We start from the raw sequence: 24,124 nt of genomic DNA, 5'->3' as shown, positions 1-24,124 counted from the left end.
TTTGGCTTCGCCTTCACATGTGATATAAACCCTGAATATTGCTTTGAATACATGGTTCATATAGAGCTTAGAGATTGCTTATTCTGAAACGTGGAGTGCATTGCGGTGGACTGTGCGTATGAAGCGTGCTGTCTTTGGGGGCCACCCTATAAGTGGCATTGTAGCACCGCTGGCCTGGTGAGGGGAGACTGGAGCACACAAAGGCAGCACATTCACCCAGAGACAGGAATGCAGAGGGAAAGATGATGGAGGGGTTACAGACCAATGGATATGAAGAATTACTACTCACACACACGCGCACACACATACACACACACTCACAGCATTGAGCTACATACGGCATGAATTTGCTCATGAAGATACAATTATCATGGCTGTGGTTAGAGAATTAATATCTGAGTCTGGCTGTTCAGACTGAGGGCACTCCTGAACCATGGCCAGTGGAGAAGGGCTTTGCTGAGGCAGTCTCTAACCCTTTACACTAGATGCATAATACATGCCACACTGAGACAAGTTCAGGGATTGAATAAGCACACCTATGTGCAAATGAATTGTGTTAATCACTCGCCACAACTAATCACGATACATCACTCGTATGAACTCAGTCTGATTTAGCTGTAATTACAGAAATGTCCTTTTAGGAAGCTCTATTTAGTTAGGGATCGTCTTTTCTCCTTTGCCCTCCGTGGTGGTTAGATTCGAGAGTGAGGCGAAGTTTCAGCAAACTGCCAGATGCCGTCAACACGAGGCCAAGCAAACATGAAGTCCTGGAGGAGAGTATACTGTTTGATACTGTTGGACAGAAACATGAAAGATCAGTAGAGCACAGCCTCCCGAGGCCCAATCAGGGCAGCCGAATGAGAAAAAGACAACGAGCGCAAGACAAACGCAGACACGGGGAACAGGGGCAACATTTCAAAGATGTTACAATCTGACTTTGGGTTAAAGATGGTTTTACTCCCAACACTCAAGGAAACGGAGATTGACGCCTCACTCGAAACACACACACGATGCCTCCGAGATCTCTGTGCTGGTGTTTGTTAGCTAGAAGTATGTGGGGCCTCCATTGACTAAATAAGCAATATGGAAAAAGTGCAGAGGAAAACATTAGCCTGGAGGCTGCATGCGCACGTTCTCCGTGATTACCGCTCGAATGAAACGGCGGCCAGGACTCTCTCTCCCCCGGCCCCTCAACCTCAAAAATGTTTTCAAAGTTCAATAGATCTCCAATCCCTAAGGTCGTGGTTTGATAAAAGCATAAACATATGGATAGCGGTTGATTTTGGAGTGTTTGCACAAACTCAATAGGGTTGTCCTTGGAGTGGCCCACTCAGACAGCGGGACTGTAATAAAGCAGAAACTTGGGTTTGGATCCCAACTCTCACATGTGATGGCCTTGGATGCGAAGGCGGTTGAATTTCTGTAGTTACAGGAGGATATCACGGTTCACAGAAAAACAATGTAAAAGAAAAAAAAACACACCCTACCTAGATCTTACGTTTCAATTTTTTTCTCATGTCACCACATATAATGAAACATGTTACACTGAAAATTGACAACCAACTTTGGTTGCCTGCATGCCCTAGACTACCTGGGAGTCTAGAGTCAGCTTCTGGGTCCACATCTTTCATCAAACCAATTCTCCATTGCTAAAATGTACTATAAGCTCTGCTCTACAGAGAGGTGACTGTCAGAACCAAAGGGCACAGTCATCCCCCCGCCTGATGGCCGTGATAAAATGTAGAGGCAGTGGGGAGGTGTGGTCTCCTTTGCTGGGGTTAAGTGCCCTTTATTGTGGTTAAGTGCCCTTTACTGTGGTTAAGTGCTCGAGGGCATGTGCTCCTTGTCAGGACAATGAGTATAGAACCTAAGACCCATCAGAGCAAATCCCCATCCCATGTAGGTGTGTGTGTGTGTGTGTGTGTGTGTGTGTGTGTGTGTGTGTTATACAAATAGAATGGGGGGCAGGAATACAGTAGCAAGCTGTTGGTCTCAACGCAACTCAACAACATGACATGCTGAAAGTGGCACTGAATATTCAAGATAAGAATGCAGGAAGGAATTAAAAAGGGACCCTTTATAACCCCTTTTCACAAGTTCCCTGGCGTCTTAATGAACTACTACAGGGATCAAGCACGCAGCACCCTTCTGCCCTTGTTCAGAACGGCCGAGCTGAGTGCCGGTTCCTTTAAATAGTGAGCTTCTGCTTCTTTACGTGAGAACCGTCTCACCACCACCGTAACTACTTAGCACGCACCTGGGAGACACGTGGCTGCCAGAGAAAACAAAGTGCATGTGTATTTGAATCAGAGTCCGAGCCTGACAAAGATGTTGTAGATAAACACCACTCAAGTTCACGCTAAGGTCATATCTTTGCTCATACCAGCAGCGACATGCCTACACACTGGAAAGCGAGCCCGCTTGACAAATTACAGATGAACGCAAAGCACATTTTACCTTAGCGCAACATGTTAACGTCGGTAACCCCTAATTACTCGACTAGTACACCACTTTAACTTTTACTCTCCTGTATTATTCACATGTTGATAAGATGAAGTTCATCGTTCCGCTAACAATAGGTGCGATAACCTAGGAAATTACACCCATTTCCTCAGCTGTTAGCATTAGCTAGTGCTAAATGGCCAAGGAAACAGAAGTTGGCATAATGGTTTCTTAAATACTTTTCCGTGTGTGAGTTCTGCCACGGACAGTTGGGAAAGGTTTCACTGCCGTACTGCGCCAGGTTGGAAAAGCAGCCGGACACGCTTACAGGATCTTCCGGACTGTAGCTGGGGCACTGCCATCAAAACCAAACTTCATCCACCTGGATCATTCTGTCCTCTGAGGCTGGGGAGCTGATGTAGTGGTTTGAGCTGGTCTGTGCCACCAACAAGAGAGCAGTTCCCATGATTAGCTCTTAGCTTTGGCATAATGTTGAGACCAAAGAATGGCGCAAAAGGCAGTTCTCCAGCTGTGGCTGGAGTTGCTCGTATGGGACAGCTAATTCTAATAACTCCCCTAGATACGTAGACAGGGGAGCCAAACCTGAACAGCTAGTTTTTAATTATGTTTTCTGATGTAGGCAGCCCACAAGAAACTGGCTGGGTTGTCTTAGTTTAGTTTGTGGGTTGCTAGCAACTCCAGATACCCAAAGGTATGTACACAGGCAAGTGAACTTTTCATAGTATGTCTCCTTTAAAACAAGGCAGTTTATCAAGGCAGTTGTTTTACTTAAAAAAACAAAAAACAAATATCTATTAAAATGAGTGTTCAAGGGCACTGGATTATTTCCTGCACTTTTGACATACTTGGCTGCGGTGGGACACATGCAAACACACACCTCCAGTTCACTCTGAGTCTGTGTGCTCAACACTCTGTTTCATCAAATGACAGTAATTACAATCATTTACAGCAATCCCTGCCCATCTGCCACAGACACACACATCTTTCACAGGGGAAAACAAAACCTCTCCTGGTTGCAGGGGAAGTCTATGCTCCCCCTGAAGGGCAGTCATGCATCAAATCATCAGAAAGATTTAACAAACCTAAAATTAGGGAGAACAGGAGAGCAAGTGAGATGACAGGGAGTCTGAATACAAGAATTCACGGAGTATTTCTGGAACTTCTCTGACCTGTCAGATTTCAAGCCAACGGCTCGGTGGTTCAAGGGCACTGCTTTCACTCTGTCTCACGCGCGTGCACACACGCACACACACGTACGTTCTCTCTCACACAAACGTATACTGGGCCCAAGATACATATAAGATGACACGCAGCCAACAAAAAACTGTAAATCCCTTTCCTATCACCCATTCAACCTTCCTCTCCACTGCGGCCCACACCTAGAACACGGCATGCAGAGCTGGTTTCATTTTCCTGAGCCAAGTGGTGAATAGAAAACGAATAAACCCTGACATACACACACTTACAAACATGCAGATGTACCCTGAAGGGAGTGAATTGTTGGGGAATAGGTTGCTATTTGGGATTGGAATCAATCCTGAAGGAACTAGAGCTCATTCCATATCTGATATCATTGGTCTGGAAGCCTGGCAGGATTCTCTCTTTTCCTTTATCCACCCCTCTCCTCTTCTCTTCTTTCTTCCCTTATTCACCCCTCTCTTCTCCCCTCCTTCCTTCCCTTCTCTCCTCTACTCTCTTCTTCCTTTCTGCTCACCTCTCTTCCCTTATACTTTCCTCCCCTCTCCTCTTCCCCCCCTCCCCTCCTCTCATCTCGATTTCTATCCTCTGCTCTCCTGTGTATGGCTCATAAAATATTCCTTCACTGAGTCACTCTCCATTGCCACAGCTTTCAAGCAGGAAGAAAGGGGCAGGGTGATGCGACGAGGACCCGACCGGGAAGCAGCGACCTCAGAGAGAGAGAGAGAGAGAGAGAGAGAGAGAGAGAGAGAGAGAGAGAGAGAGAGAGAGAGAGAGAGAAAGCCTGGAGCAAACATATGCAGGTCACTTTCACCCCATTAAATGAAGGTGTGAGATATGCTGGGCTCCTTCTCCTTCTCTCTTTCACTCTGTCTCTCTCTTCCATGTGGAAGTGGATATGAAGGCTTGGGAGACGTCCAGCGAGATGATTCCTCAGCTGCTTACATCACCCTTTCCTTCCCTTATACAATTCTTTGAATTTCCCTGTTGTGAAATTCAAGGGAGGGCCTCCGAACTTCCATATTGCCTAATAATAAGTAACCAGGAGAAGGGGTCAGCAGAACAGGCAGGAACCAGCGTCGCCATCCGCCACACACCTGCTGCCGTCACGGGCAGACACGGGAAGATGTACTGTTCCCTCTTCACCAACAGCTGTTGTTTAGGTATCTCTGTCAGATTCATCCGGCCGTGTGTGCAAAACGCCTTTGCTCAAGGAGCTCGGGTGCTCACGTGCTCACGTGACTTTGCCCGGGATGGACACCAGACTCCTATCAGATACGATGGTGCGTGTTCTGTAACGCTGCCCAGGTTCACTGCACACTGGACATTCGACGATAGCAAAAACAGTCTAATAGCTTTGTTTGTCACAAAGTGGGCAGACGTGCCTGCGCGCACACACACACACATACAGAAACTCACAGAAGAGAGAGTAAGAGACTAGCGATTGAGAAGGTGGGAGGAGATGTAGGGGGTGGGGTGAGTGAGGAAGAGGAGCAGGCAGTATCATTATCTCCATCCCAGCCCTCATCCGCACGTCAGCCACGCCGAGAAGAGGCAGCTGAACAAGACAGGACTGGGGCTTTGGGGCGTAAATGCATGTGTGCGTGCGTGCGTGTGTGAATGTGTGCGTGCGTGCCTCTGAACGCGCGCGCATGCGCAAGAGAAAGGAATCAACACTGACAACGTTATTCCCTAATTTAACTGCTGTCACCCTCCCTCGGTGCTGTCTCAGAACGTTAAACAGGACTATTTCGATCCACGTCCAAAATACCCACGTCCCCAGCCATCAGAGATGTAAATAGCCCCGGCGTCAGGGGAGCCGGGCCGGCATCTTACCCAGGAGACAGCTCCTCGTCAGCTTCCTCCGCACATGCCTCACAGCGAGGGCTTCGTGCATTTTCTAGCCTTTAGTCATAATGAGCCCCCATGGGGGGGTTTAGGAGGGGGGTGGGCCCTGCTTGTCTGTCAGGGGCCAATCATTCGGCCGGCCCAAGCCGGGCCATTAAAGCGCATTGATCAGAGGCAACCGATGGACGTGTCACCAAGGCCCCCGGCGGACAGGTAATAGTCCTAACCACCACGGGGCTTACGTCTTCCGTTGCAGCCCCTTCAATCACGCCGAAGTCCGTGAAACAGGAAGAGCGGAAGGGAGAGTACAGGCTCTGGCCAATAATTCATGCTAATAGGTACAATAGCAGTAGACAAATGGCAGTCTATTCACATTAGAGCCAGGTCAATGTGTTTGTGTGGGGGTGGGGGGGAGAGAGAGAAAGAGAGTCTCGCACACACACACACACACACACACACACACTCACACGTGTCCCATGTCAGCATTGAAAGGTTTTTTTTTTTCCAACTAATTACTGAATAATCAACCACTGCTTTAAAACTGTACTAACCTAAAGATTTATTGTGATTCATTAGCTATCTGTGGCTCTGCTAATTACTTGTGAAACAAAAATGGGATGTAAATTATGCAAATGAGCCCAGATGTAAATTATCTTATGCCCTAGTCAGAGGGGAATAGCTTTGAAGAAGAATGACATCTGGTCATTCGAACGCAAAAATTAACAAAAAAAAAAGTAATTAAAGTAAAAGTCAACTTTAAAATCTCTTTCAGACCATTTCTTCATTGTTATGATACTGACATTGATTGTGGAATTTTGTTCATACTGATTTACAAATTTGTGTGTATCACAAACACCTTTATCCATGGCCATATCTATAATAGGTCTACATGGTACTAAACACTCTATTGGCCTATGGCACTTTCCAGTACCACACACACAAACACACACTCACTGCTACCACCCTCTTACACTGATCTAGCACCAGCTTATGGTCACCGAGCGTTAACCTCCCTCACTATTAAAACCAGAAGCACGACTGACCTCTGATCAGTTTTCACGGGCAACTTAAAGCAGCACAATGCAGGGGCCACAGAGAGTGGCCCAGCTTTAAACAGTGTGCTGGATTTATGAGCTGGCCCAGGATTACGGCGGCCACCGCCTTGTCCAGGCCGCTGCACCTAACCATCCTCTTTAGGACAAGGGAGCAATTCATCGCTGTTTTCCCCAGCAGCGGGTACCGACAAGGGGCCCGAATCAAAGCAGCAATGGTCTGTAGGACGTAAGCTGGAGCATTGCAGACGTCAGGGGTCATCTACAGCACTGGATGCAGGGGAAACTGGTCTTAAGACCATAGAGCTAGATCCCTGTTCCACATTACAGCAACAAAAGACGTACGATAGTGAAGACTGTAACGACACAAGGCACACGTGCACGGGATACTCCTGTGCGCAGACTGGAATGTGGCAGGGTGCTCGGAGTTAGCAGGGACGCCGCATAGCTTCCTACTTAGACTCGCTTTCTTGACCTCCTCGAATGAGCTCTTACCAAAAACTCAGGAGCTCTGCTATAACAAGCCTTAGCCCAACGTAAACACGGGCGTCCTGACCCCGTCCCTTCAGCGCGGAGAGAGAAGAGCCCGGGGGTGAGGGCCATCTTCCGCCTTCAGCCTCTCGCTGCACGCTAAGCTGGTGAGAGAATTAGAAGCAGGGTAAACAAAGACATTGATGAGTCCCAGGGCTGAAGCTGATTAGGTTGGCTGAAGTAGTCCTCTAATGACTGTTAGCTCAGCGCTAATCCTCTCCAGCACAGCCATAACTCCCACGTTCAGCTTCAACCAGGTTTTTTCGGCGGATGGATAAAAGGGAAAGGAGTAATAATTGAATTACTGAATCCCAAATGATGTGAACCAGCGCGTGTGAACAGATCGTTCAAATGAACCCTCATGGCAGCGCTAGCGCGGGGGTCCTCACATAGCCAGAGGAGTCTTTTTCCACAAATACAAACTTACATACATACTTTTCAAACAGTGATGAAGTTCAACTTTGAATCGGTTCTTTGCATCGAACGCATATACATTCCATTTCTACAGGATCTTTTTTCCCGTTCACTAATTGTCTACTATAATCCCATCTCATTCCCAGGAATGATATCGCAGGGTGTCCGGTCACATCGCTCATCCTGTTAGGACACGTTGGCGTCTCGTAGTCCTGAAAAAACGCAGGATATCTGAGGATATCTGAGAAGCAGCCCAGACATTTGAAACAACTGATCTTTGACAAGCTCCTTAAAGCCCGGCCAGTATGTAAGAGGTACTGTGTTTCGCCCTCTAATGGTAATTAAATAATTTAAAAAACAAAACTCGGAGGCACCTCAGTTGTGCTTCCCACTTAAGGATCTCTGAAATAATTACGGAGAACACAGACAGCTGTAGTCCACAAAGTCACTTTCAGGAGATGAGAAGATGATAAGTAGGTTTTTTTCACCCTCTTTCTCGTTCCTTCAAAAGCGATCACCCGGGTGCAACTGGACAGTCTGTCTGCTGTCTGATCCACGAGACGAAGACTGTCTCAGTGGCCAGTACTGGCTGACATTGAGCAAGCGGGGGAGGGGCTTTTTGCTTTTATTTGGTGTCCTGCTCCTGTCATGACTGGCTGGCGCTGCAAATTACAGAGGCAGATGCCGGCGCTCCTGACATCTCGGCGACCAGGGAGGAGAGCCAGGGGCTCGCTCCCCAGAGGAAACGTCTGCCGCCAGGCTGCGACTAGCCAAGGGTTGCGAGTCGGAGGGTCAGTGGAGGGAGACGGAGCCGGCGGAGGCGATGGAAGACGTTGAGACAAAAATGAGCAGAGCTCCAGCAGGCCGCAATGAGCGCAGCGAGGAGGAGAGGCCATGGGGAGGAGAAGGAAGGCCGTCCAGAGGAGTAACGGAGGAGCGGCGTGGCGCATCCGTGCGGATCGATGGCTACAAACGCAGCGTTAACGAGCTGCTGATCCTGGAGGAGAGCGCGCTCCGCCCCGGCCAACGGGGGAACACACCCCGCCGCCCGGCCGCCATCGATCCGGGAGTTACTCACTCAGCCTCCCGTGTGCGCGCGCACACGTCCGCACAGCCGACACACGGAGCACTAAGAGAAAGCCATCGATCGACAGAGTGAGGTGGCCAGGACGCTGGGTAGGAGGTAGGGGATGTGCCTGTTTGTGTTTTGCGCTTGTTGAAGGAGCGCGCGAGAGGGGTATGTGTGCTCTTCTCAGAGAAACACCGTCTTCTCTTGATGGTTTCAGATTTTTGTGTCGAGAATCTATAGCTCCGTTCGCAAGACTAGAATTAGACTAGAACGGGAGAAATTTCTGCTCCTCGGGACTTCTAACACAGTAAAAAGAACATCCAGGGTGGGCGAGATCAGAAGGTTTGAACGATCAGCCCCAGTGTAACCGTCTAGGAACCGTCACCTCCAGCCCAGAGGGCGCTTTCCTGCTACTGTCAGCTGCCATCTGTGGACTCAGGGCCTTGGGTCAACATGGTAGAAGGAGCAAGCACACCACGTGCCCATGCAGGATGGCAGAACTGGGCCCGAGGTCCGACCTCTGATGCACAGCAGTCCTGTTGATACCTGTGGAAGTCTTCCCCACCCACCAGCGTCATCATCATCGTTTAGCAGATGGAATCAGGTGGCGAGGGATCCACACAACTGCTGCTGTTTAGAGGCGCATGCAGACCTTCTGCGGAGCCAAGACAGTACCGTCCCCCACCCCACCCAAGCTAACGCTACACACGCGCCACGACTATAAATCACCATTAAGGAGTTAGCCGAGATGCCCGGGCCAGATCTGTAGTTCCACAGAGGAACATCGCTCTCACTAACAGCCCGTTCTCGGAGTTAGAGGCTCCCCCAAAAAAACTCCATAATCAAAGCAACACCTGTGATGCCAGGAGACAGAAGGGCATCCAGGTGCAAAGCGGCGCATGAGGATTTATTGGGAAGTCTGTACATGAGGTGCTTTGAGAAGCAGGAGAACGAGGGAGAGAAAGAATGAGGGGAGGACACAGTGGGTGAAGATACGAGCCCGGGCTGACCATAGAGAGCGGCTGTCGCACACAGATCTGGCCACAGTTAATTGCTTTGGCAAACTGTAGTCAGAACAGTCACGGCAATAAAGCATCATGGAATTGAATTAGATGAGAGGTTGAAAACGTGAGGAACACGTGGCATTGTGCTGGTTAAAGCTGTGGATGGCACATTGGCCACCACACACGAGGTCACACACACACACACACACACACACACACACAGTCGTGTGAGGACAGGGCTGTCAGATGCAGCAGAACACTGGCTTCACTGTGGACTTCTGAGACAAGGAGCCTACTGTTACCATCAGTGCAGTGCACGCATGCGCGCACACACAGAGTAATCTATTAGTATTAATTTACGAGAAGCATCAGTTATTAGCCCTGGTAAGAACCATGAATTTGAAACGATTCCTCCTGATATGCATCCCAGTACACAAACACACAGCTACACTGTGACTTCAGTGACCTTTATGACATCATCACATTGTGGCCCTTTCCCTCCTGGAATGACCTCCTAAGGGTACAGCCCATCTCTACCTCCTACCCATTCTTTCATGCGCTTCAAGAGAGCTCATTCACTTTCACTTTTCTTGTCTTCTCTCACTCTCTCTACCCTCTCTCCCATCCTTACTCACGTAGCCTTAGTTAATGGGGCACTGGCCCTACCCCTTTGCATTTTGTCTTGTGTCGCTGCACAGGACACACACACCCACACACACACATACACACACACACACACACACACACACCTCGCACTAATGAAAATCCTGCGGCGCATCCCTGGTGCCAGTTTTCAAGGGGTCTCCAGCTCATTGGGTCAGAATAAATCTGAGTCGAAACGGGTGTGTGTGAGTGGTGTGTACGTGTGTGTGTGAGAGACAGAGAGTGTGCAGTGTGCTGGGAGTGAATACGCCCACTGTCTGAAACTCAGTTTTGAACAATCGCCGAAACAGCAACGTCCCTCCCAGGAGACAAGCCTGTCCCCTGCCTCCTGCTGATGGCACCATGCATGACTTCATCTGCTTAATCACACGGAAAAGACTTGTGCCTTACTTCCCAATTAAGCACAGGCACGTGTGCTCACACACAAACACACACACACACACACACACACACACACACACACACACACAGAGTCTTGTTTTACTATCCTTGAAGGGATCTTCTATTGACTACTAATGATTACTGTAGCTACCAGGCAGTCCCCACAAGATCAAAAATGTCAGTTGTTCCTATCCATGTGGGGATAACACGCATGCATGCATACTCGACACAAACACACCACACACTTTGTTTTTCCATGTGTCAAAAAACATTTGCAGTTTGGCCGCGAAGAAAGAGAAAGCTAAGGAAAGGTGAGCCGTCACGCGGCCGGCACACGGCGCGCTCTCGTCGGCCCCTCTCTTCCGCGTGTAGTCCAGAGGGTCTTTAATCTTCACTCCTCTCCAGCAGGAAGCGTCGCTGGCTCTGAACTTAATACCCAGGCTCATATTCCCCTCACATACCGAACAGATACGAGTATCAGTGCAACAAAAGCTAACGTGGAACATTTCACATGTCCGGTTGTGCTTAAATAAAATGAACACTGTATAAAAATTCATTCATATATTTGGTTACTGCTATTTTTAGTGCTGGATCACTGTCCGGTTTTCCAAAGAACACTGGTAAATGAAAAGCAAGTATTAGAAGTTGTAGCGAATGTTTTTGATCAAGGATGTGGAAGTTGTTGAAGTAGCGACTCCTAGCAGGAGCGTAGCTACAGTGGACAAGCACCGCGCACAGTGGAGAGTTCGCCTTCGAGTCAAGAGCTCGACCTCCCACACAATACACAAGTAATGAACTCATCTGAACCTCACCACCCTGCATGTCAACCTACACCCACCACACCGAGCTCCCCCACCCTGCTTCTGGCTCTGTGTGTGGGGGAGGGGAGTGTTTGGACACGCTAGAGGTCAGGTGTCGCACGGAGTTGTCTTCTCATGTCGAGTGTGCAGACACGCACTAACGCACGCACATCCACACATCACCACATACACACACACACACACACACACATGCACGCGTGCAGATGCGGCGAGGTCTTCAGAAGTGAGGAAAAGACCACAGGAAGAAGAGCCTTGATTATTTTTGCCTCAGTATATTCATGATGCAAATACGCAGCACAGGCCAAAGGTTGCGAAGCAATGATCACTTTGCAGAAATGCACATGAAAATGCAGTCCTTTCAAGAGATGACGCGCAGCAATATGTTTATTATCACATAAAATTCTTCTTCTTCTTTTTTTTACTGTTACATTCACTATTTAGTAGTCTACATTCACCCAAAAGCGTCTTCTTTAGTTTGAATGGCAGCTGCTGGTATGGTATTACAAGGTATGGTATTTACTGGTTGGATAGCTAGATTCCTCCCTCAGGACACTGACTGGTGAGAGGTGTGTTAACTGTGGAGACCAGACCTTGTAGTACACCTTCCCGTTCTTCCATGTCTAAATAGCAGCTGAATGCAATGCTGGTGCTCCGATTAACTTGCCAGAATGTACGACCCATCTCTCCTTCACACGGACGAGCTCGAATGGCAGACGAACTCTTCGAGTGCCATCGCTGTCTATGGGAAACAGGCTGTTCGGAGTATGTCAGTACCTCCGTCTAATCTGCAGCAGCTGTGAGGAGCCGTCTTGTCTGTACGGGCCAAGATTCTTGCAAAACAATTTCAACACCTAGTGGAATCTTTACCACGACGAACCGCTGCCGTTCTGAAAGCCAAAGGAACGCCAGTGCACACTACTAGGTGTGTTTCTGCAGGTATGGTCAGGCATGAGTGTGTGTGTGTGTGTGTGTGTGTGTGTGTGCACCTTCCATGAAGCCTTTGGGAAGACAGAACAAAGCCAGATGTGCTTCTGCCCCAATTAAGCGAAGCATAAGTCAACAGAGCTTTTGGCTCAGGGATGGAGGTAAAGATTGAGCGTGAACTCAGCCCAGGCCCTCCGGCGTGTGAGACCTTGCCCACCTGCCGCACACCCTGGTGCCTGAGTGGCTCCTCCAGGGCTTCATACAGGAACTGCTCACCTGGACGTCCTGAGCGTCTCCCTAAGTGGCGGGTTTCCTTTCTAAAGCTTATGTTAATTATGGGCCCTACATGTCACTGGCCCTTATTATAAAGAAGAAGAGACTCAGATTAATGCAATGAGGTAAGAAGCTGATTGATTTAACCCCTGCTCACATTCTACGCTTGCTGCCATTATAAGAAGGAGAGAGAGACAGATAGACAGAGAGAGACAGACAAAGAAAGTGAGAGACAAAGATGGATAGACATAGAGAAAGAGAGAAAGTCCCTTTTCAGATGAGGAACTAGAAATATTGCAGGGTCCAGTAGAAACATACAAATCATAGAATAGCGGGATGGAATACTGAGATGTGATGTAGGGGGTTCTTCCTTGCCACTCTCAACCCTTGGTTTGCTCACTGGGGGCTTGGAGTCAAAAGCCCTGTGTAAATAAATCTGACTTCACTTGACATGATGTCATAGAATATGCTTTGATTTATATTGTCATTAATAACTGTTTTTCTTTTTTTTTAGTTTCAGCTTTGCATCTGGATGTCACCTACAACAATGTGTTGGCAAAGTCACTTTCATGACATTATAAAGATTCTGTATGATCAACTGGAAAGCAGCAGAACAAAATATAATACAGCTACATGGAACACTGCTGGGAATTTTACTGGAGCTTTTTCCAGGAAACCGGCAGATCAACTTTCCCAACTCACATTCCCACAAAACCAAAGAAGACTTTCGCAACGTTTATAGGCACATCTGCCCGTGTGAAGGGAGCAACACAATGTCTTGATGCTTTCAACTGGAACCCTAATCTTGACTTCCAATTAACTGCAAGCAGAGATTCCCATTGTCCCGGGATCGGGCCCTGAATGAGCAGTCTGCGCTGACAACGATTATGAAGCTAAGCAGTGTCTGTACTGGCCATGAAAGTGTCTCTTTCTCTCTCCTGATTGGTGACCTTAATTAGGTTTTGGGCCCCTTCTTTTCTGGGACTTCCATAAGCAGTGGGTAAAAGACGCAGGGCCTGGGGGTATGGGGTGGTGTGGGGCGTTGCTAGACAAACGAGAGAAAAGAAAGTGCAGACAGTGTTCGAACACAATGCGTAACCCACTTTCGGAGTCAACAATAATGCAATAATGGGTAGCCTGGGGAGAGAACACAATGAGCAGGGGGTGTGGTGAAGGAAGAGACAGAATGACTAAAGAAGACAAGCTCCCTCCGTCGCCTCCTCTTCTATTTACTTCTCTTCCTCTCCTCCCCGTTCTCCTCTTCTCCTCTTCCTCCCTTTCATTTACATTTACGGCATTTAGCAGACGCTAAATCCAGAGCGACGTACAAAAGTGCTTTGTCATTTACTCATAGAATATATCCTAGTACAGTACAGTAGGGTGGAGTCCAACATGCCAATGAACTAGAATACTGTAGGATACAGGAATCAGTGCTGATACCTAGAAGTACAAAATACATAAGGTCTGTCTTGAACAATGATAAGTGCTAAAAACAATAAGTGCTAGAGTTTGTTAAGCAACATAATCAAAACCCTACAATAAGTAGTAAATTAGTTACACAATATGGGAGCAGTGTCAGTTATCCTTTAAATATTCTGCAAATAGATGGGTCTTCAGTCTGCGTTTGCTGTCCGGACAGCAAGTGGAAGTTCATTCCACCATCTTAGAGCCAGGACAAAATATTCTCGATGCTTGTCGTCCATGAGACCTGAAGCAAGTTATTTCAAGCCCAGCCTTACTTGAGGTTCGAAGTACTCGAGGTACGGATCGGGCTTTGACCACTGACCTCATGTATGAACGGGCTGGTCCATTTTTGGTTTTGTAGGCAAGCATCAAGGTTTTAGATCTGATGCGTGCAGCTACTGGGAGCCAATGAAGGGAGCGCAGCAGTGGAGTAACGTGTGAACTTCAGAAGATTGAAGACCAGTCGTGCTGCTGCATTCTGGACAAGTTGTAGAGGTTTGATGGCTTTTAGAGTAAGACCAGCAAGGAGCGAATTGCAGTAGTTTAGCTTTGAGATCACAAAGCACCTGGGACTGCACAAGCACCTGGGTAGCTTCCTGCGAGAGAAAGGGTTGAATCCTTCGTATGTTACAAAGGGGAAATCTGCAAGACCGGGTTAGATTAGAAACATGATTTGAGACCGACAACTGGTTGTCCAAAGTTATGCCCAGGCTACGGGCAGCTTCAGCTGGTGATAGCAGGAAGTTCTCGAAAGATTCCATTTCTTTGCCCTCTCTCACCTTGCCTAATGTGCCATTTCCTCTCTTCTCTCCTCCCACTCCTCTCTCCTCTCCTCTCCTCTGCCTGGCTCCCTCCCTCCCCAATGATCATCTCCCCTCCCGCCCGCCGGGCATCTGGCTCCAACAGCTTCTGGAGAAAGCCGTTGCGAAGGAGCTTTGATTTTTGTTTTATGTTGGGTTTTTTTTACACAATGTAAAAATAATGGCAAAAAGAAGAAAGACGGACATAAAGAAGGAAAGAACGAAAGAAAGAAAGAAACCCAAGTAGGAGGACTTGCGAGCTTAAATGGGAGCGAGGCACTCCCCTCCCACCCTGTCTTCTCCCCTTTCTTCTGCTGGTGCTCTGTCCTCCTCCACTACCACCTCCTCTTCTCTCCAACACAGACATCACGGCCGCGTCAAGCCTACACAAACAGGCTGAATCTCTCCATCTGCCTGCCGTGCCGGCTCATGCAAAGCCATTTTGAAAGGAAGGGAAGCCACCCTTGACCTTTACCCTGACGCCTAAGGAGTCTTCATCACGCTACGTGCAATCAATCTACACAGTGCTGTAATTAAGAGAAACAGGCCGTCAGCGCGGCGCTCCCTGGTAACGGCACACTGTCACTCTGTGCCTCGGCTAAGCTCATATGATCCTGGATACCATCTAAGAAAAGGTCATCGTGCTCAGTACAGCAGCCCGAGGCACCAAATTGCTTTGAATTACATTCTTTATTTTTTCATTTTAGGCTCAAAGAGATGCCCTTTTTGGTGGGATTTTTGGTGATAGCTCAAGCTGACACAATATAGCAGTAGGGTTATTATGCCACCGTGGTTGCATATAGGCGTCACTACCCTCGCTCCCAAGATACCATCTCATGCAGACTCTGGGCATAATGCCATTTTTTACATGCCGATCTGCATCTCAGCAAAGGCTAGCAACACACTTCGATCAAGACAGAGAAGGTCAGCAGGTCACTGGACGCGCAAGAGTGGGCGGTTAAGGCTAGGGGCCACTCACTGAGCCTCTCCAGCGACTCTCTGTCATGGTTTTGTGAGCCGACATGGAGATTAGGGGAAGAAAAGGACAGAAGGGAAAACAAGCATCTTAGAACGATTTCGGAGCAGCTTGGAGGAGTTGGAATCGATGCCTTCTCCTTTCATTGTCTTGGTCTCTCAGTGCAAGAGCAGCAGTCGCTCCAGCTAGGCTGAAGCTAATCTTGGCAGCGCTGTTTGGATCCACACATCGATCATATTGCTCGACTTAAAACAGACTTCACAAAGCAAAAAGGCATGAACGCTAGATGTCGATCGCGTATCCATGTAAGGAAGTGATTCCTATACATCAACTATAAGGTGTTTGTGATAAACCAAGGGGAATAAAATTACAAGATCAATGTGCTCTAATCCAGCAGGGCTGTAATGGTTAAAAAAAAGGATGGCTTAGGATAGGCACGGTGGCCATGTGCCCACAAGGGACTAAGCGGCATTCCAGAGAGGAGCTGGGTCTGTGCCATCCTCCTGGCTGCCCGACGGTGGCCATTTGTGGTGGAGTCGTCTGCAGCTGTTCCCCCGAGTGCCGAGATACTGGCATACCTAGCAGTGTCACCCTGGCCACAAACAGAGGGATATAAATCAATTCCCAAATGCCAGGCCAACCTGAATCCATACTAGACTGGCGCCGAGATTCTTGTTTTGGGTGGCAGATTGGGGGGGGGTTCCTACACCAAAATTCTACCATGCAAGTGGGCATGCGTTTGATATTCACATCATCGACAGGATGCTCATCACCTGAGTCCTTTGGCAGCACTAAACAGCATGGCCGTGATTAGCATGCAGCTCTAGAGCTGAACCAGACACCGCTGAAGAGAGCGTAAGTTGATTTGCAATAAAGAAGTGAACGTGCACTCTCATGGGGCACCTTCCCCTCTCCTCCTCTCCCTCCAGAGTTATGGTCCCCTTGTCTTCTCCCCACATCTCTTTCATGGAACTTTCACTTTAACCGCATATTTAGAGCACTTATGCTTTTCGCCGGTGACCTTTCTTCAGGACTTCCGCCTCACATCTTAACAACCGCCAACTGCGGACTTTATTGGAGGAGACGGAATCGAGGGGAGGGTCTGGAATGTGCAGCCCTGGGGCCGACACCTCCGAGTTATTGCGTTTCCACACGGCACAAAGCTCCAAACATCGTCATGAGCTCCTATCATTCCTGATCATTCACAGCGGGATCCCACTTTGACCTTTTGACTGGCAGTTGCTATGATCACAGGGGAAAAAAACCTTCTCATTTCCCCCTTTTTGTTGTTTCTAGATGCTTAAGAAGCTCCTTTGCAGTAAATAGATCTGTTGGGTGTATACATACATGCAGTGCATGATCTGTGCAGTACTTGTACAGGGCAGTTCATAAGTACTTGGACAATGACACATGTTCTCCTCTGTGCCCTGTATCCAGCACAGTCATTTTAAGTGAAACATGAGTTTGTGATTTTGGAATGTTTGTGCTCAAGCTGACATTCTGTACACGTTAAAATGTCTAATGCCAGCTTTAATGTGTGGGTATTTATACACATACAAACATACTAAACTCTTATAGAAATCACATCTATTTTTTGTCTCCACCATCTGTGTGGCATTTTATGATTAGTTAATTCATAAAAGAGCTCAACTATAGGTCTCGTGTAGATTCTAGAGCTTCTGGATACAACATTTGCATCAGGAATCAGTTGCTATTGTTTCCTAACATATGAACCAAGAATGTTGGTACCGTATGATCCCAAGGAGCAGAACACGTGAGCCTAAAATCTAGACCTTGGCCAGAGAGCCCAAACATTATGTGCTGGCTACGTGGATAACACCATGTCTTTGACTACACTGCAGTGCTGGTGGTAACTTGGACTCCGAAATCTTTTCTAGGTCTAAGGAACTTGTTCTGGAAACAACTAGAAACTGTCAAAAGAGCAAAAAAGCCTGGCCCTCTCCTTCCAACAGTAACATGGACATTATAGAAACATTATAGAAACCATGGACTTTCAGAATCAAAAATGTCATGTTCTTGTCTGGTCAAGTCAGTCACTGAACTTGAACCCCACTGTCATTATTTCACTCACTAATGACAAGTCTGAAGGCAGTACACCCTTAAAACCATCAGAACCTGAAGACGGCTGCATTAGTTGCCTAGCAGGGCACGACCAGGGACCATTGCCGCTGCCTGCAGAGGTCCACGGGTCACATGCCTTCAGACAGTCACTGGCTGGAAATAATTTGCAAACGACTACTAACACAACAATTTTCTTCTAAACTGTTACTTTGTTACTTTGGCCAGTCATGGTCCCCTGAAATGGTGGAAGTGGTAATAAAAATGGATGTTATTCCTATGTGGTTCAGCCAATATAGATGTAAATGTGCTCAAGTTCAAGCCGACATCCTGTACTTTTAACCTCGCTGCTATTTCTCATCCCAGCCCTCTCCTTCTCTTCTGGCTCACGTTGCATGGGTTGCCATGGTGATGCTGCAGCTCTTCCGGTGAGAGGTGGGCCCGTGTTTTGTGTGCGTGCGTGTGTTCGCCGAGAACTTTTAGCCCAGCTCAGTATATCTGTCACAACTGCTGCCAAAGCTGGTGTCAGAGCAGAAGCCTGCCGCCGCCACTTACAGACGAGGCCTTTTTTAAAAATAATAATCTGAAGCGCTCAGCAGGCTCTGTCAGCTCTTTGGTACTTGCACAGATGTGTCATTTCGAAGTAATTACTGACGGCTGCCGGAAACTTCCGTCGGACGACGGAACCTGTGCCGAGCTGGTGGGAGAGGCGCCATCTGCTGGCGGAGGACTGTCGTCCAGCCCGCGAGCGACCCGGCGATGGTGGGGAGAGGTTAGTGCCAGTGTTCCCACGTGTGGGGCGTGCTGAGAATATCAGCACAGAGCCATCTGTGGAGTAGCAGCTCACCGGCATCGGGGGAGCCGCCACCCTCTCGTTGGCACCTGGAAGGGAAGGCTGATTGCTCGGGCGTGCCATTCCCTGGAGAACGCACCGGTGCCGGAGCACTCCGCGGAATGCCAGGTTTCGACGTGCATAGCGCGGTGATAGAGGACACTAGAGCAATCACCTCTAATGAATGTATACACACTAAACTACAGAGCGCCAGGTGACAATGCCCTGCCCCCTCAAGAAACCACACACACACACACACACACACACACACACACACACACACACACACACACACACTGCAGACGTACATACAAAAACACATGGTTCCTTCACTGTGTCCCTATTGCAGTGGGTAGTCAAAATGACACTCCTGCCAAGCCCCAGCAGCCAGACCGATATTTTGCTTCTGCCGGACTGGTGTGTGGACACAAGTGGTAGCAGGAAGCTTACCGAGCAGCACGACACTGACACACACTCACCGGGGACGTCACCATGACAAACAGCTAGCTGGGAGTGTGTGCGTGTCTGAATCCCTGCCCTCGGCCGCCCTCGTTGGTGTTATCGCCATTGCCGCCCTGCTCGCCCGCCCCGCCCCCCTGGCTCCCACCCGTGTTTGTATACCGGCCACGGAGGAATTTCACTGACACGGAGTAGGATACCAGTGCAGTAACCCTCCCTCCTCCCACTTTCCCCCAAGGCACCACACCAATCAGCTCAGCTCCCTCTAAGCAAATGGACTACTGCTGCTCAGGCAACCCTGAGACAACCCTGCATGTGATAAGAAGAAATCATTTTTGGCCAAAAAAAAAAAAAAAAAAAGTGAAGGGAGGTAGTGTTGTGGGGGGGGGGGGGGGGGGTTGTTCAGCAATTCGCAGCAGTCTCACAAAGGAAACTCCAGCTCAATGAATGTGACTCATTCCACCATGTCCATCCGGAGAAAGAAAAGGGGAGGAAAGGATGAAAGACGAAGAGAAAGATAGAGAGAGAAAGAGAGAGAGAGAGCATGGTGGAGTAAGAATAAGAACAAGAGAGTGCAAGAGAAGGAAAACAGGAAAGCCATCAAGAAAGTCCAATTTAAGCCAGAGCAGATGCAGGCTGTGATGATTAACTTGCAACGCAAGAAGACCATTTGCACAGGACAGCTTTTCCCATAAATATATATGACATTGTTAAGCTCCGTCACGACCTAATGTCTTCTGCTTGTTCAATGGGCTGGCAATCAGCTCCTTAATGCCGGGCCTAATGTGGAAATGATGTCAGATAAATGTGCTTCTCCTTCTGGAAGTGTGAGATCCTGAAGTGCATGACCGTGTCACCGCTGAAAGCAAGACCGCCAGTGCCTACCTGGCCAAAAAGCAATGGCACAATTTAAAGCCATTTCCTCCGTTCCCTCCATTAGAGAGTAAAAGCCCATTGTGTGATTTCAGTAATGTAAATGTCAGATGGAGACAAGGGGGGAGAGAGAGAGAGAGAGAGAGAGAGAGAGAGAGCCCAGGAGTTGTAATGGAATGTGTGAATGTGTCTCTGAGCAGAAGGGTGGTGAGGGTGGCCACCGGCTGCCCTGCTCGGGGCTCTGGCGCATTAGCTGCATGGCAGCTAGCGTGCCTCCTCTCCTGAGAGGCTCTGGGACAGTCACAGTGTTTTCAGGGTGATGGAAACCCAGCAGAGGCCCCTTTGCACACAGTGTGCCAGCTCTTCTTGTCCTTGAACACAGTTCCAGTACACCTTCACACACTGGCCACTGATCACCTCAGTGAGAGGCGTCCATTCTACTCTATCTTGCATACAGTTCTAATCAATGGTACATACACACACCAGTTATATATAATAATAATAATAATAATAATAATATATAATAATAATATATAATAATAAAACATCAGCAGCAGCAGTGCAAGGCTTATGTGTGTGTGTGTACGTGCATGTGTGTGTGTGTTTGTAAATAAAATGCACACTGACACCATGTCAGAGCAGAATGATGTGAGGCTAGACTCGGGGGTAAATTACTGTCACACACCTGCACACACTGGGACATACCACACACTCTCAGAACAGAATGATGTTAGGCTGGTCACACACACACACAGACACACACACACACACACACACACACACACACTCATAACCTATCAATATGTCATCAGCCTGTGTGTGTGTGGGGGGGGGGGGGGGGGTAGATTTGTGTGTTAGTACAAAAGGAAGTGGTGACCATACCTTCAAGATTACACAACAGTACGTACCCTTACTGTTCAATGCTGTCATGATTTTCCATATAAAATTTCCGTTCAGAATAAGCAATAGTTGTATATCTGGGTAAAATTCCACATGACGTGAAGAGAAAGATAAGCCGCATTACCCCACCTTTTCCATTACCTCTACAGAGCGTCAACAATAAAAAGAATGATCTCAAAGGCGGTTTTGGCTGTATGGTCTAACTGCGTTTAAAGTAATCGTCAAAAACAACCGTTTCACAATTAAACCTAGACAATTTTCTTTTCCCATGCTAGAGGCGTAGTTTTTCGTCCTAGGGAATATCGTTTTGCTCCTGGTAATGCTTGATGAAGTCTGAATGTCACCGAGGGCGCAGATTCATTTGATGAATCCTGCCTTCCTGTGTCGACATTGATACAGGAGCGCGCAAAGGGCCCTATCAAAAACCACAACACGTCTCCGCAAGCAGCGCCACACCGAGCCCCGGAATCCGTATTAGACGTCGCGAAAGTAACGTGAATGGACCCAGAAGAGATTCATTTCGACATGAAATAACTTGACAGTGAGACGCTGGCTGAGGCACAAAGCAATTAAAGTGGGCGCGCGGAGTGAAATGTTTTAAACGCGCGATCTTCATCGTATTTGAACTGTGAGCGTGTATGAAATGAGCGGCGAGGACATTATATAAGGTGCTGTTGGAGCAGCCACGGACAGTCCCTTTGTGAGCCCTCTAACGTCGTGCTGATTAGTGCAGCCTCTCGATTAAGCTCCACAGGATCCAAATGACACTGCAGAACTGATGACGGCAGCAATTGGTACTCAGGTCGAGGGTCATTTCGGGAAAATTTTTAGCTGATCGACAAATTTTAATGTTAATTCCGATCATTTTTAACCGACTTATGCGTGACTTATCTCTCCGGAACTCGACATATAAACAACAAAAGATTTTTGCTGTCAACGCGCAGTGACTAGCATAATCAAATAAGATAACTGTGAGAGTGCTGTACGTGTTTAACAATCAAATGTGTTTAAATCAATTTGTCGCGATTCAAATAATAAGCTGCAGGCACTAGCCATTTGCAGCCCAGCGCTCTCAGCTCTAACGTAGCTGCAATAGGCTTCGCTTGGGCTGCTAGGAGTTTGTGTCTGTGCAGTAATTACACCGATTAAATGATGGAATGATTTTAAAAATCGCGGGATGCTTCGATTCCCAAATCCCAGTCTAAAGGAGTTGCAAAGTCGAAACTTATAGCGTTACAAGGTCCAAGCTAGTTTTACGAAACAAAGTTAGAAACGTACAATTCACGAAAAAGAGAGAGAGAGAGAGAGAGAGAGAGAGAGAGAGAGAGAGAGACGCAGTACAGAAAAGTGATCATGAGCATTCCCAGTTCAGAACGTGTATTGTAAGACGCGCACACAGTAAAGTTAGTAAGCAGCTGTTGAACGGCCATTATATATATATAAATGACGAGCAATACAATTAACGCGGATTGCCAGGCATGGACTTCGAATTTGGAGCAAATATCACCACCATAAGCGAATTAAAATGTAACAGTATGTAGAGACGCGGGAATAATATCCATATCGGCAATGCAAAATTCCGCTTTATGTTTTTTTCAATAATCTATTTTCCAAATTAAAGTCATCTCTATCGGAGGACAAAAAATGAGTGAATAATATCTCAACCATCACCATCACCATTATCGTCACATCGGCATCTCAGGATAAGCACTGTATGAACAGAATAAAGCAGCCTGTAATATATTAATCAAAGAACAAATCTACATAAAGAACCAAATTTTTAAGTGACCCGAAATTAACCGCTTAGTCGTAATTAAAATGTTCTGTTGTGTCAACGTTGTCCCATGAGGACATAATGATTAAAAACACATACGTACTTCTGTCTGCGTGAGCGGCTGCGGATTCAGTTGTGGGCTGACAGATGTTGAACTACTCCTGCACTGTTTACTTAAATACCACGCTTTCCGAAACTTGTGTAAACTTTAAGTGTTAATATACAACAGTACACATCAAGTAGTGTTATTTAGATCACTGAATTCCCAAGACAACAATTTTTGTTAACTGTAATAAAAGGTTCATAGTTCGGGCGCCCACATATGAGCTGACGCAAGGAAACCTTTCGCATACCGCACGCTTCCAAAACGCGCAGTTCTGCGGACGAAGGCAAACTGAAATCTTACCTGTTGGCCCTTCAAGGCTTTCACCACAAACTCCGACGACAAGAATAAGTAGAAAAGTCAGCGGATTCATTGTCGCCACGTTATTCCAGTTCGTCTCAGCAGCTGAAATCTTTGCAGTGACTTCGGCAGGACCGCGACACGAAGTTGAGCGCTCGCGCCCATTGATCGCCGATATCCCGGTGAAGCGGTATCGAGTTAGCACGAGACACGCAGTAGCAACCCGAGCCGCTCCAGCTGACGTCAGGCAAACAATTCAAAATGAGCTTTTCTCCCTCCTCTGCTCTGCTTTTTCCTCCCGCAAAACACGCTCTGAGGAACGACGAGTCTTTAGCGCCTCCCCGTGGAAACTAATCATAAACATGATAGATTAAGCGATATCCTTTTTTTTTGCCTGAGGAAAACACTGGACAACTGTATTTGCATGTCGGCATAACGAGGAGGTTTAAGAACCTGCTAAAGTGGGGCACATTCATATCAGCACTTTGTGCTAATGAAGGAAATGATGTAGGGGATTCTTTGCCCTTACTAATGGAACCAGAGACGGTTTATTTCCCAGGAGAAAGGGATCAGACTGCAGGAAGTTGGAAGCTGGACAAAAAAAGCTGGATTTACTCGATCTGTCATACTGAATAAACACCCGGGGGGGGCGCATCTTGACATTCCTGACAGTCTGCACGTCCTACGGATAGATGGCATCCACGCGACAATAAGAGGCTGAAATTACTGACTCTGAGAATCGTAATAGGAAACTGCAGCAATAGTGATTTGAGTGTTCAGGTTTGCTTTTGAGTAGCTGTCCAGTCTCATGCTATTTTTCTAGTGAAAAACGCAACTGAAGGTATTACCCCTGCCAAATAAGCTCCTTACAGAAACAGGGCCATGGAACTCCTGACTGGGCAGAAACCCAGTCAGGGTAAGGAA

The 24,124-nt window shown here is 47.7% G+C and overlaps 1 protein-coding gene across 9 annotated transcripts in view; it reads right to left on the bottom strand.

Moving 5' to 3' along the window:
• ptprua (protein tyrosine phosphatase receptor type Ua) overlaps nucleotides 1-23,471 on the bottom strand; it is a 142,459-nt gene extending 118,988 nt beyond the window's left edge. For 7 of the 9 annotated variants that reach the window (XM_027009768.3, XM_027009772.3, XM_027009771.3 and 4 more), the window contains exon 1: nucleotides 23,204-23,470. In XM_027009768.3, the coding sequence (XP_026865569.2) occupies nucleotides 23,204-23,273 (70 nt within the window). In that variant the 5' untranslated portion in view covers nucleotides 23,274-23,470. Of the gene's footprint in view, nucleotides 1-23,203 lie in introns of all 9 variants that reach the window. The other 2 variants (XM_027009770.3, XM_027009776.3) reach the window with 2 other exon arrangements.
• Between the last annotated feature and the right edge of the window lie 653 nt (nucleotides 23,472-24,124).

This window comes from Electrophorus electricus, chromosome 6 (assembly GCF_041902795.1).
Source record: "Electrophorus electricus isolate QZ-2024a chromosome 6, ASM4190279v1, whole genome shotgun sequence".
In the NCBI taxonomy this organism is placed as follows: domain Eukaryota; kingdom Metazoa; phylum Chordata; class Actinopteri; order Gymnotiformes; family Gymnotidae; genus Electrophorus; species Electrophorus electricus.
The sequence above is the reverse complement of the archived record's forward strand: the minus strand, read 5'-3'. Positions and strand labels throughout refer to the sequence as shown.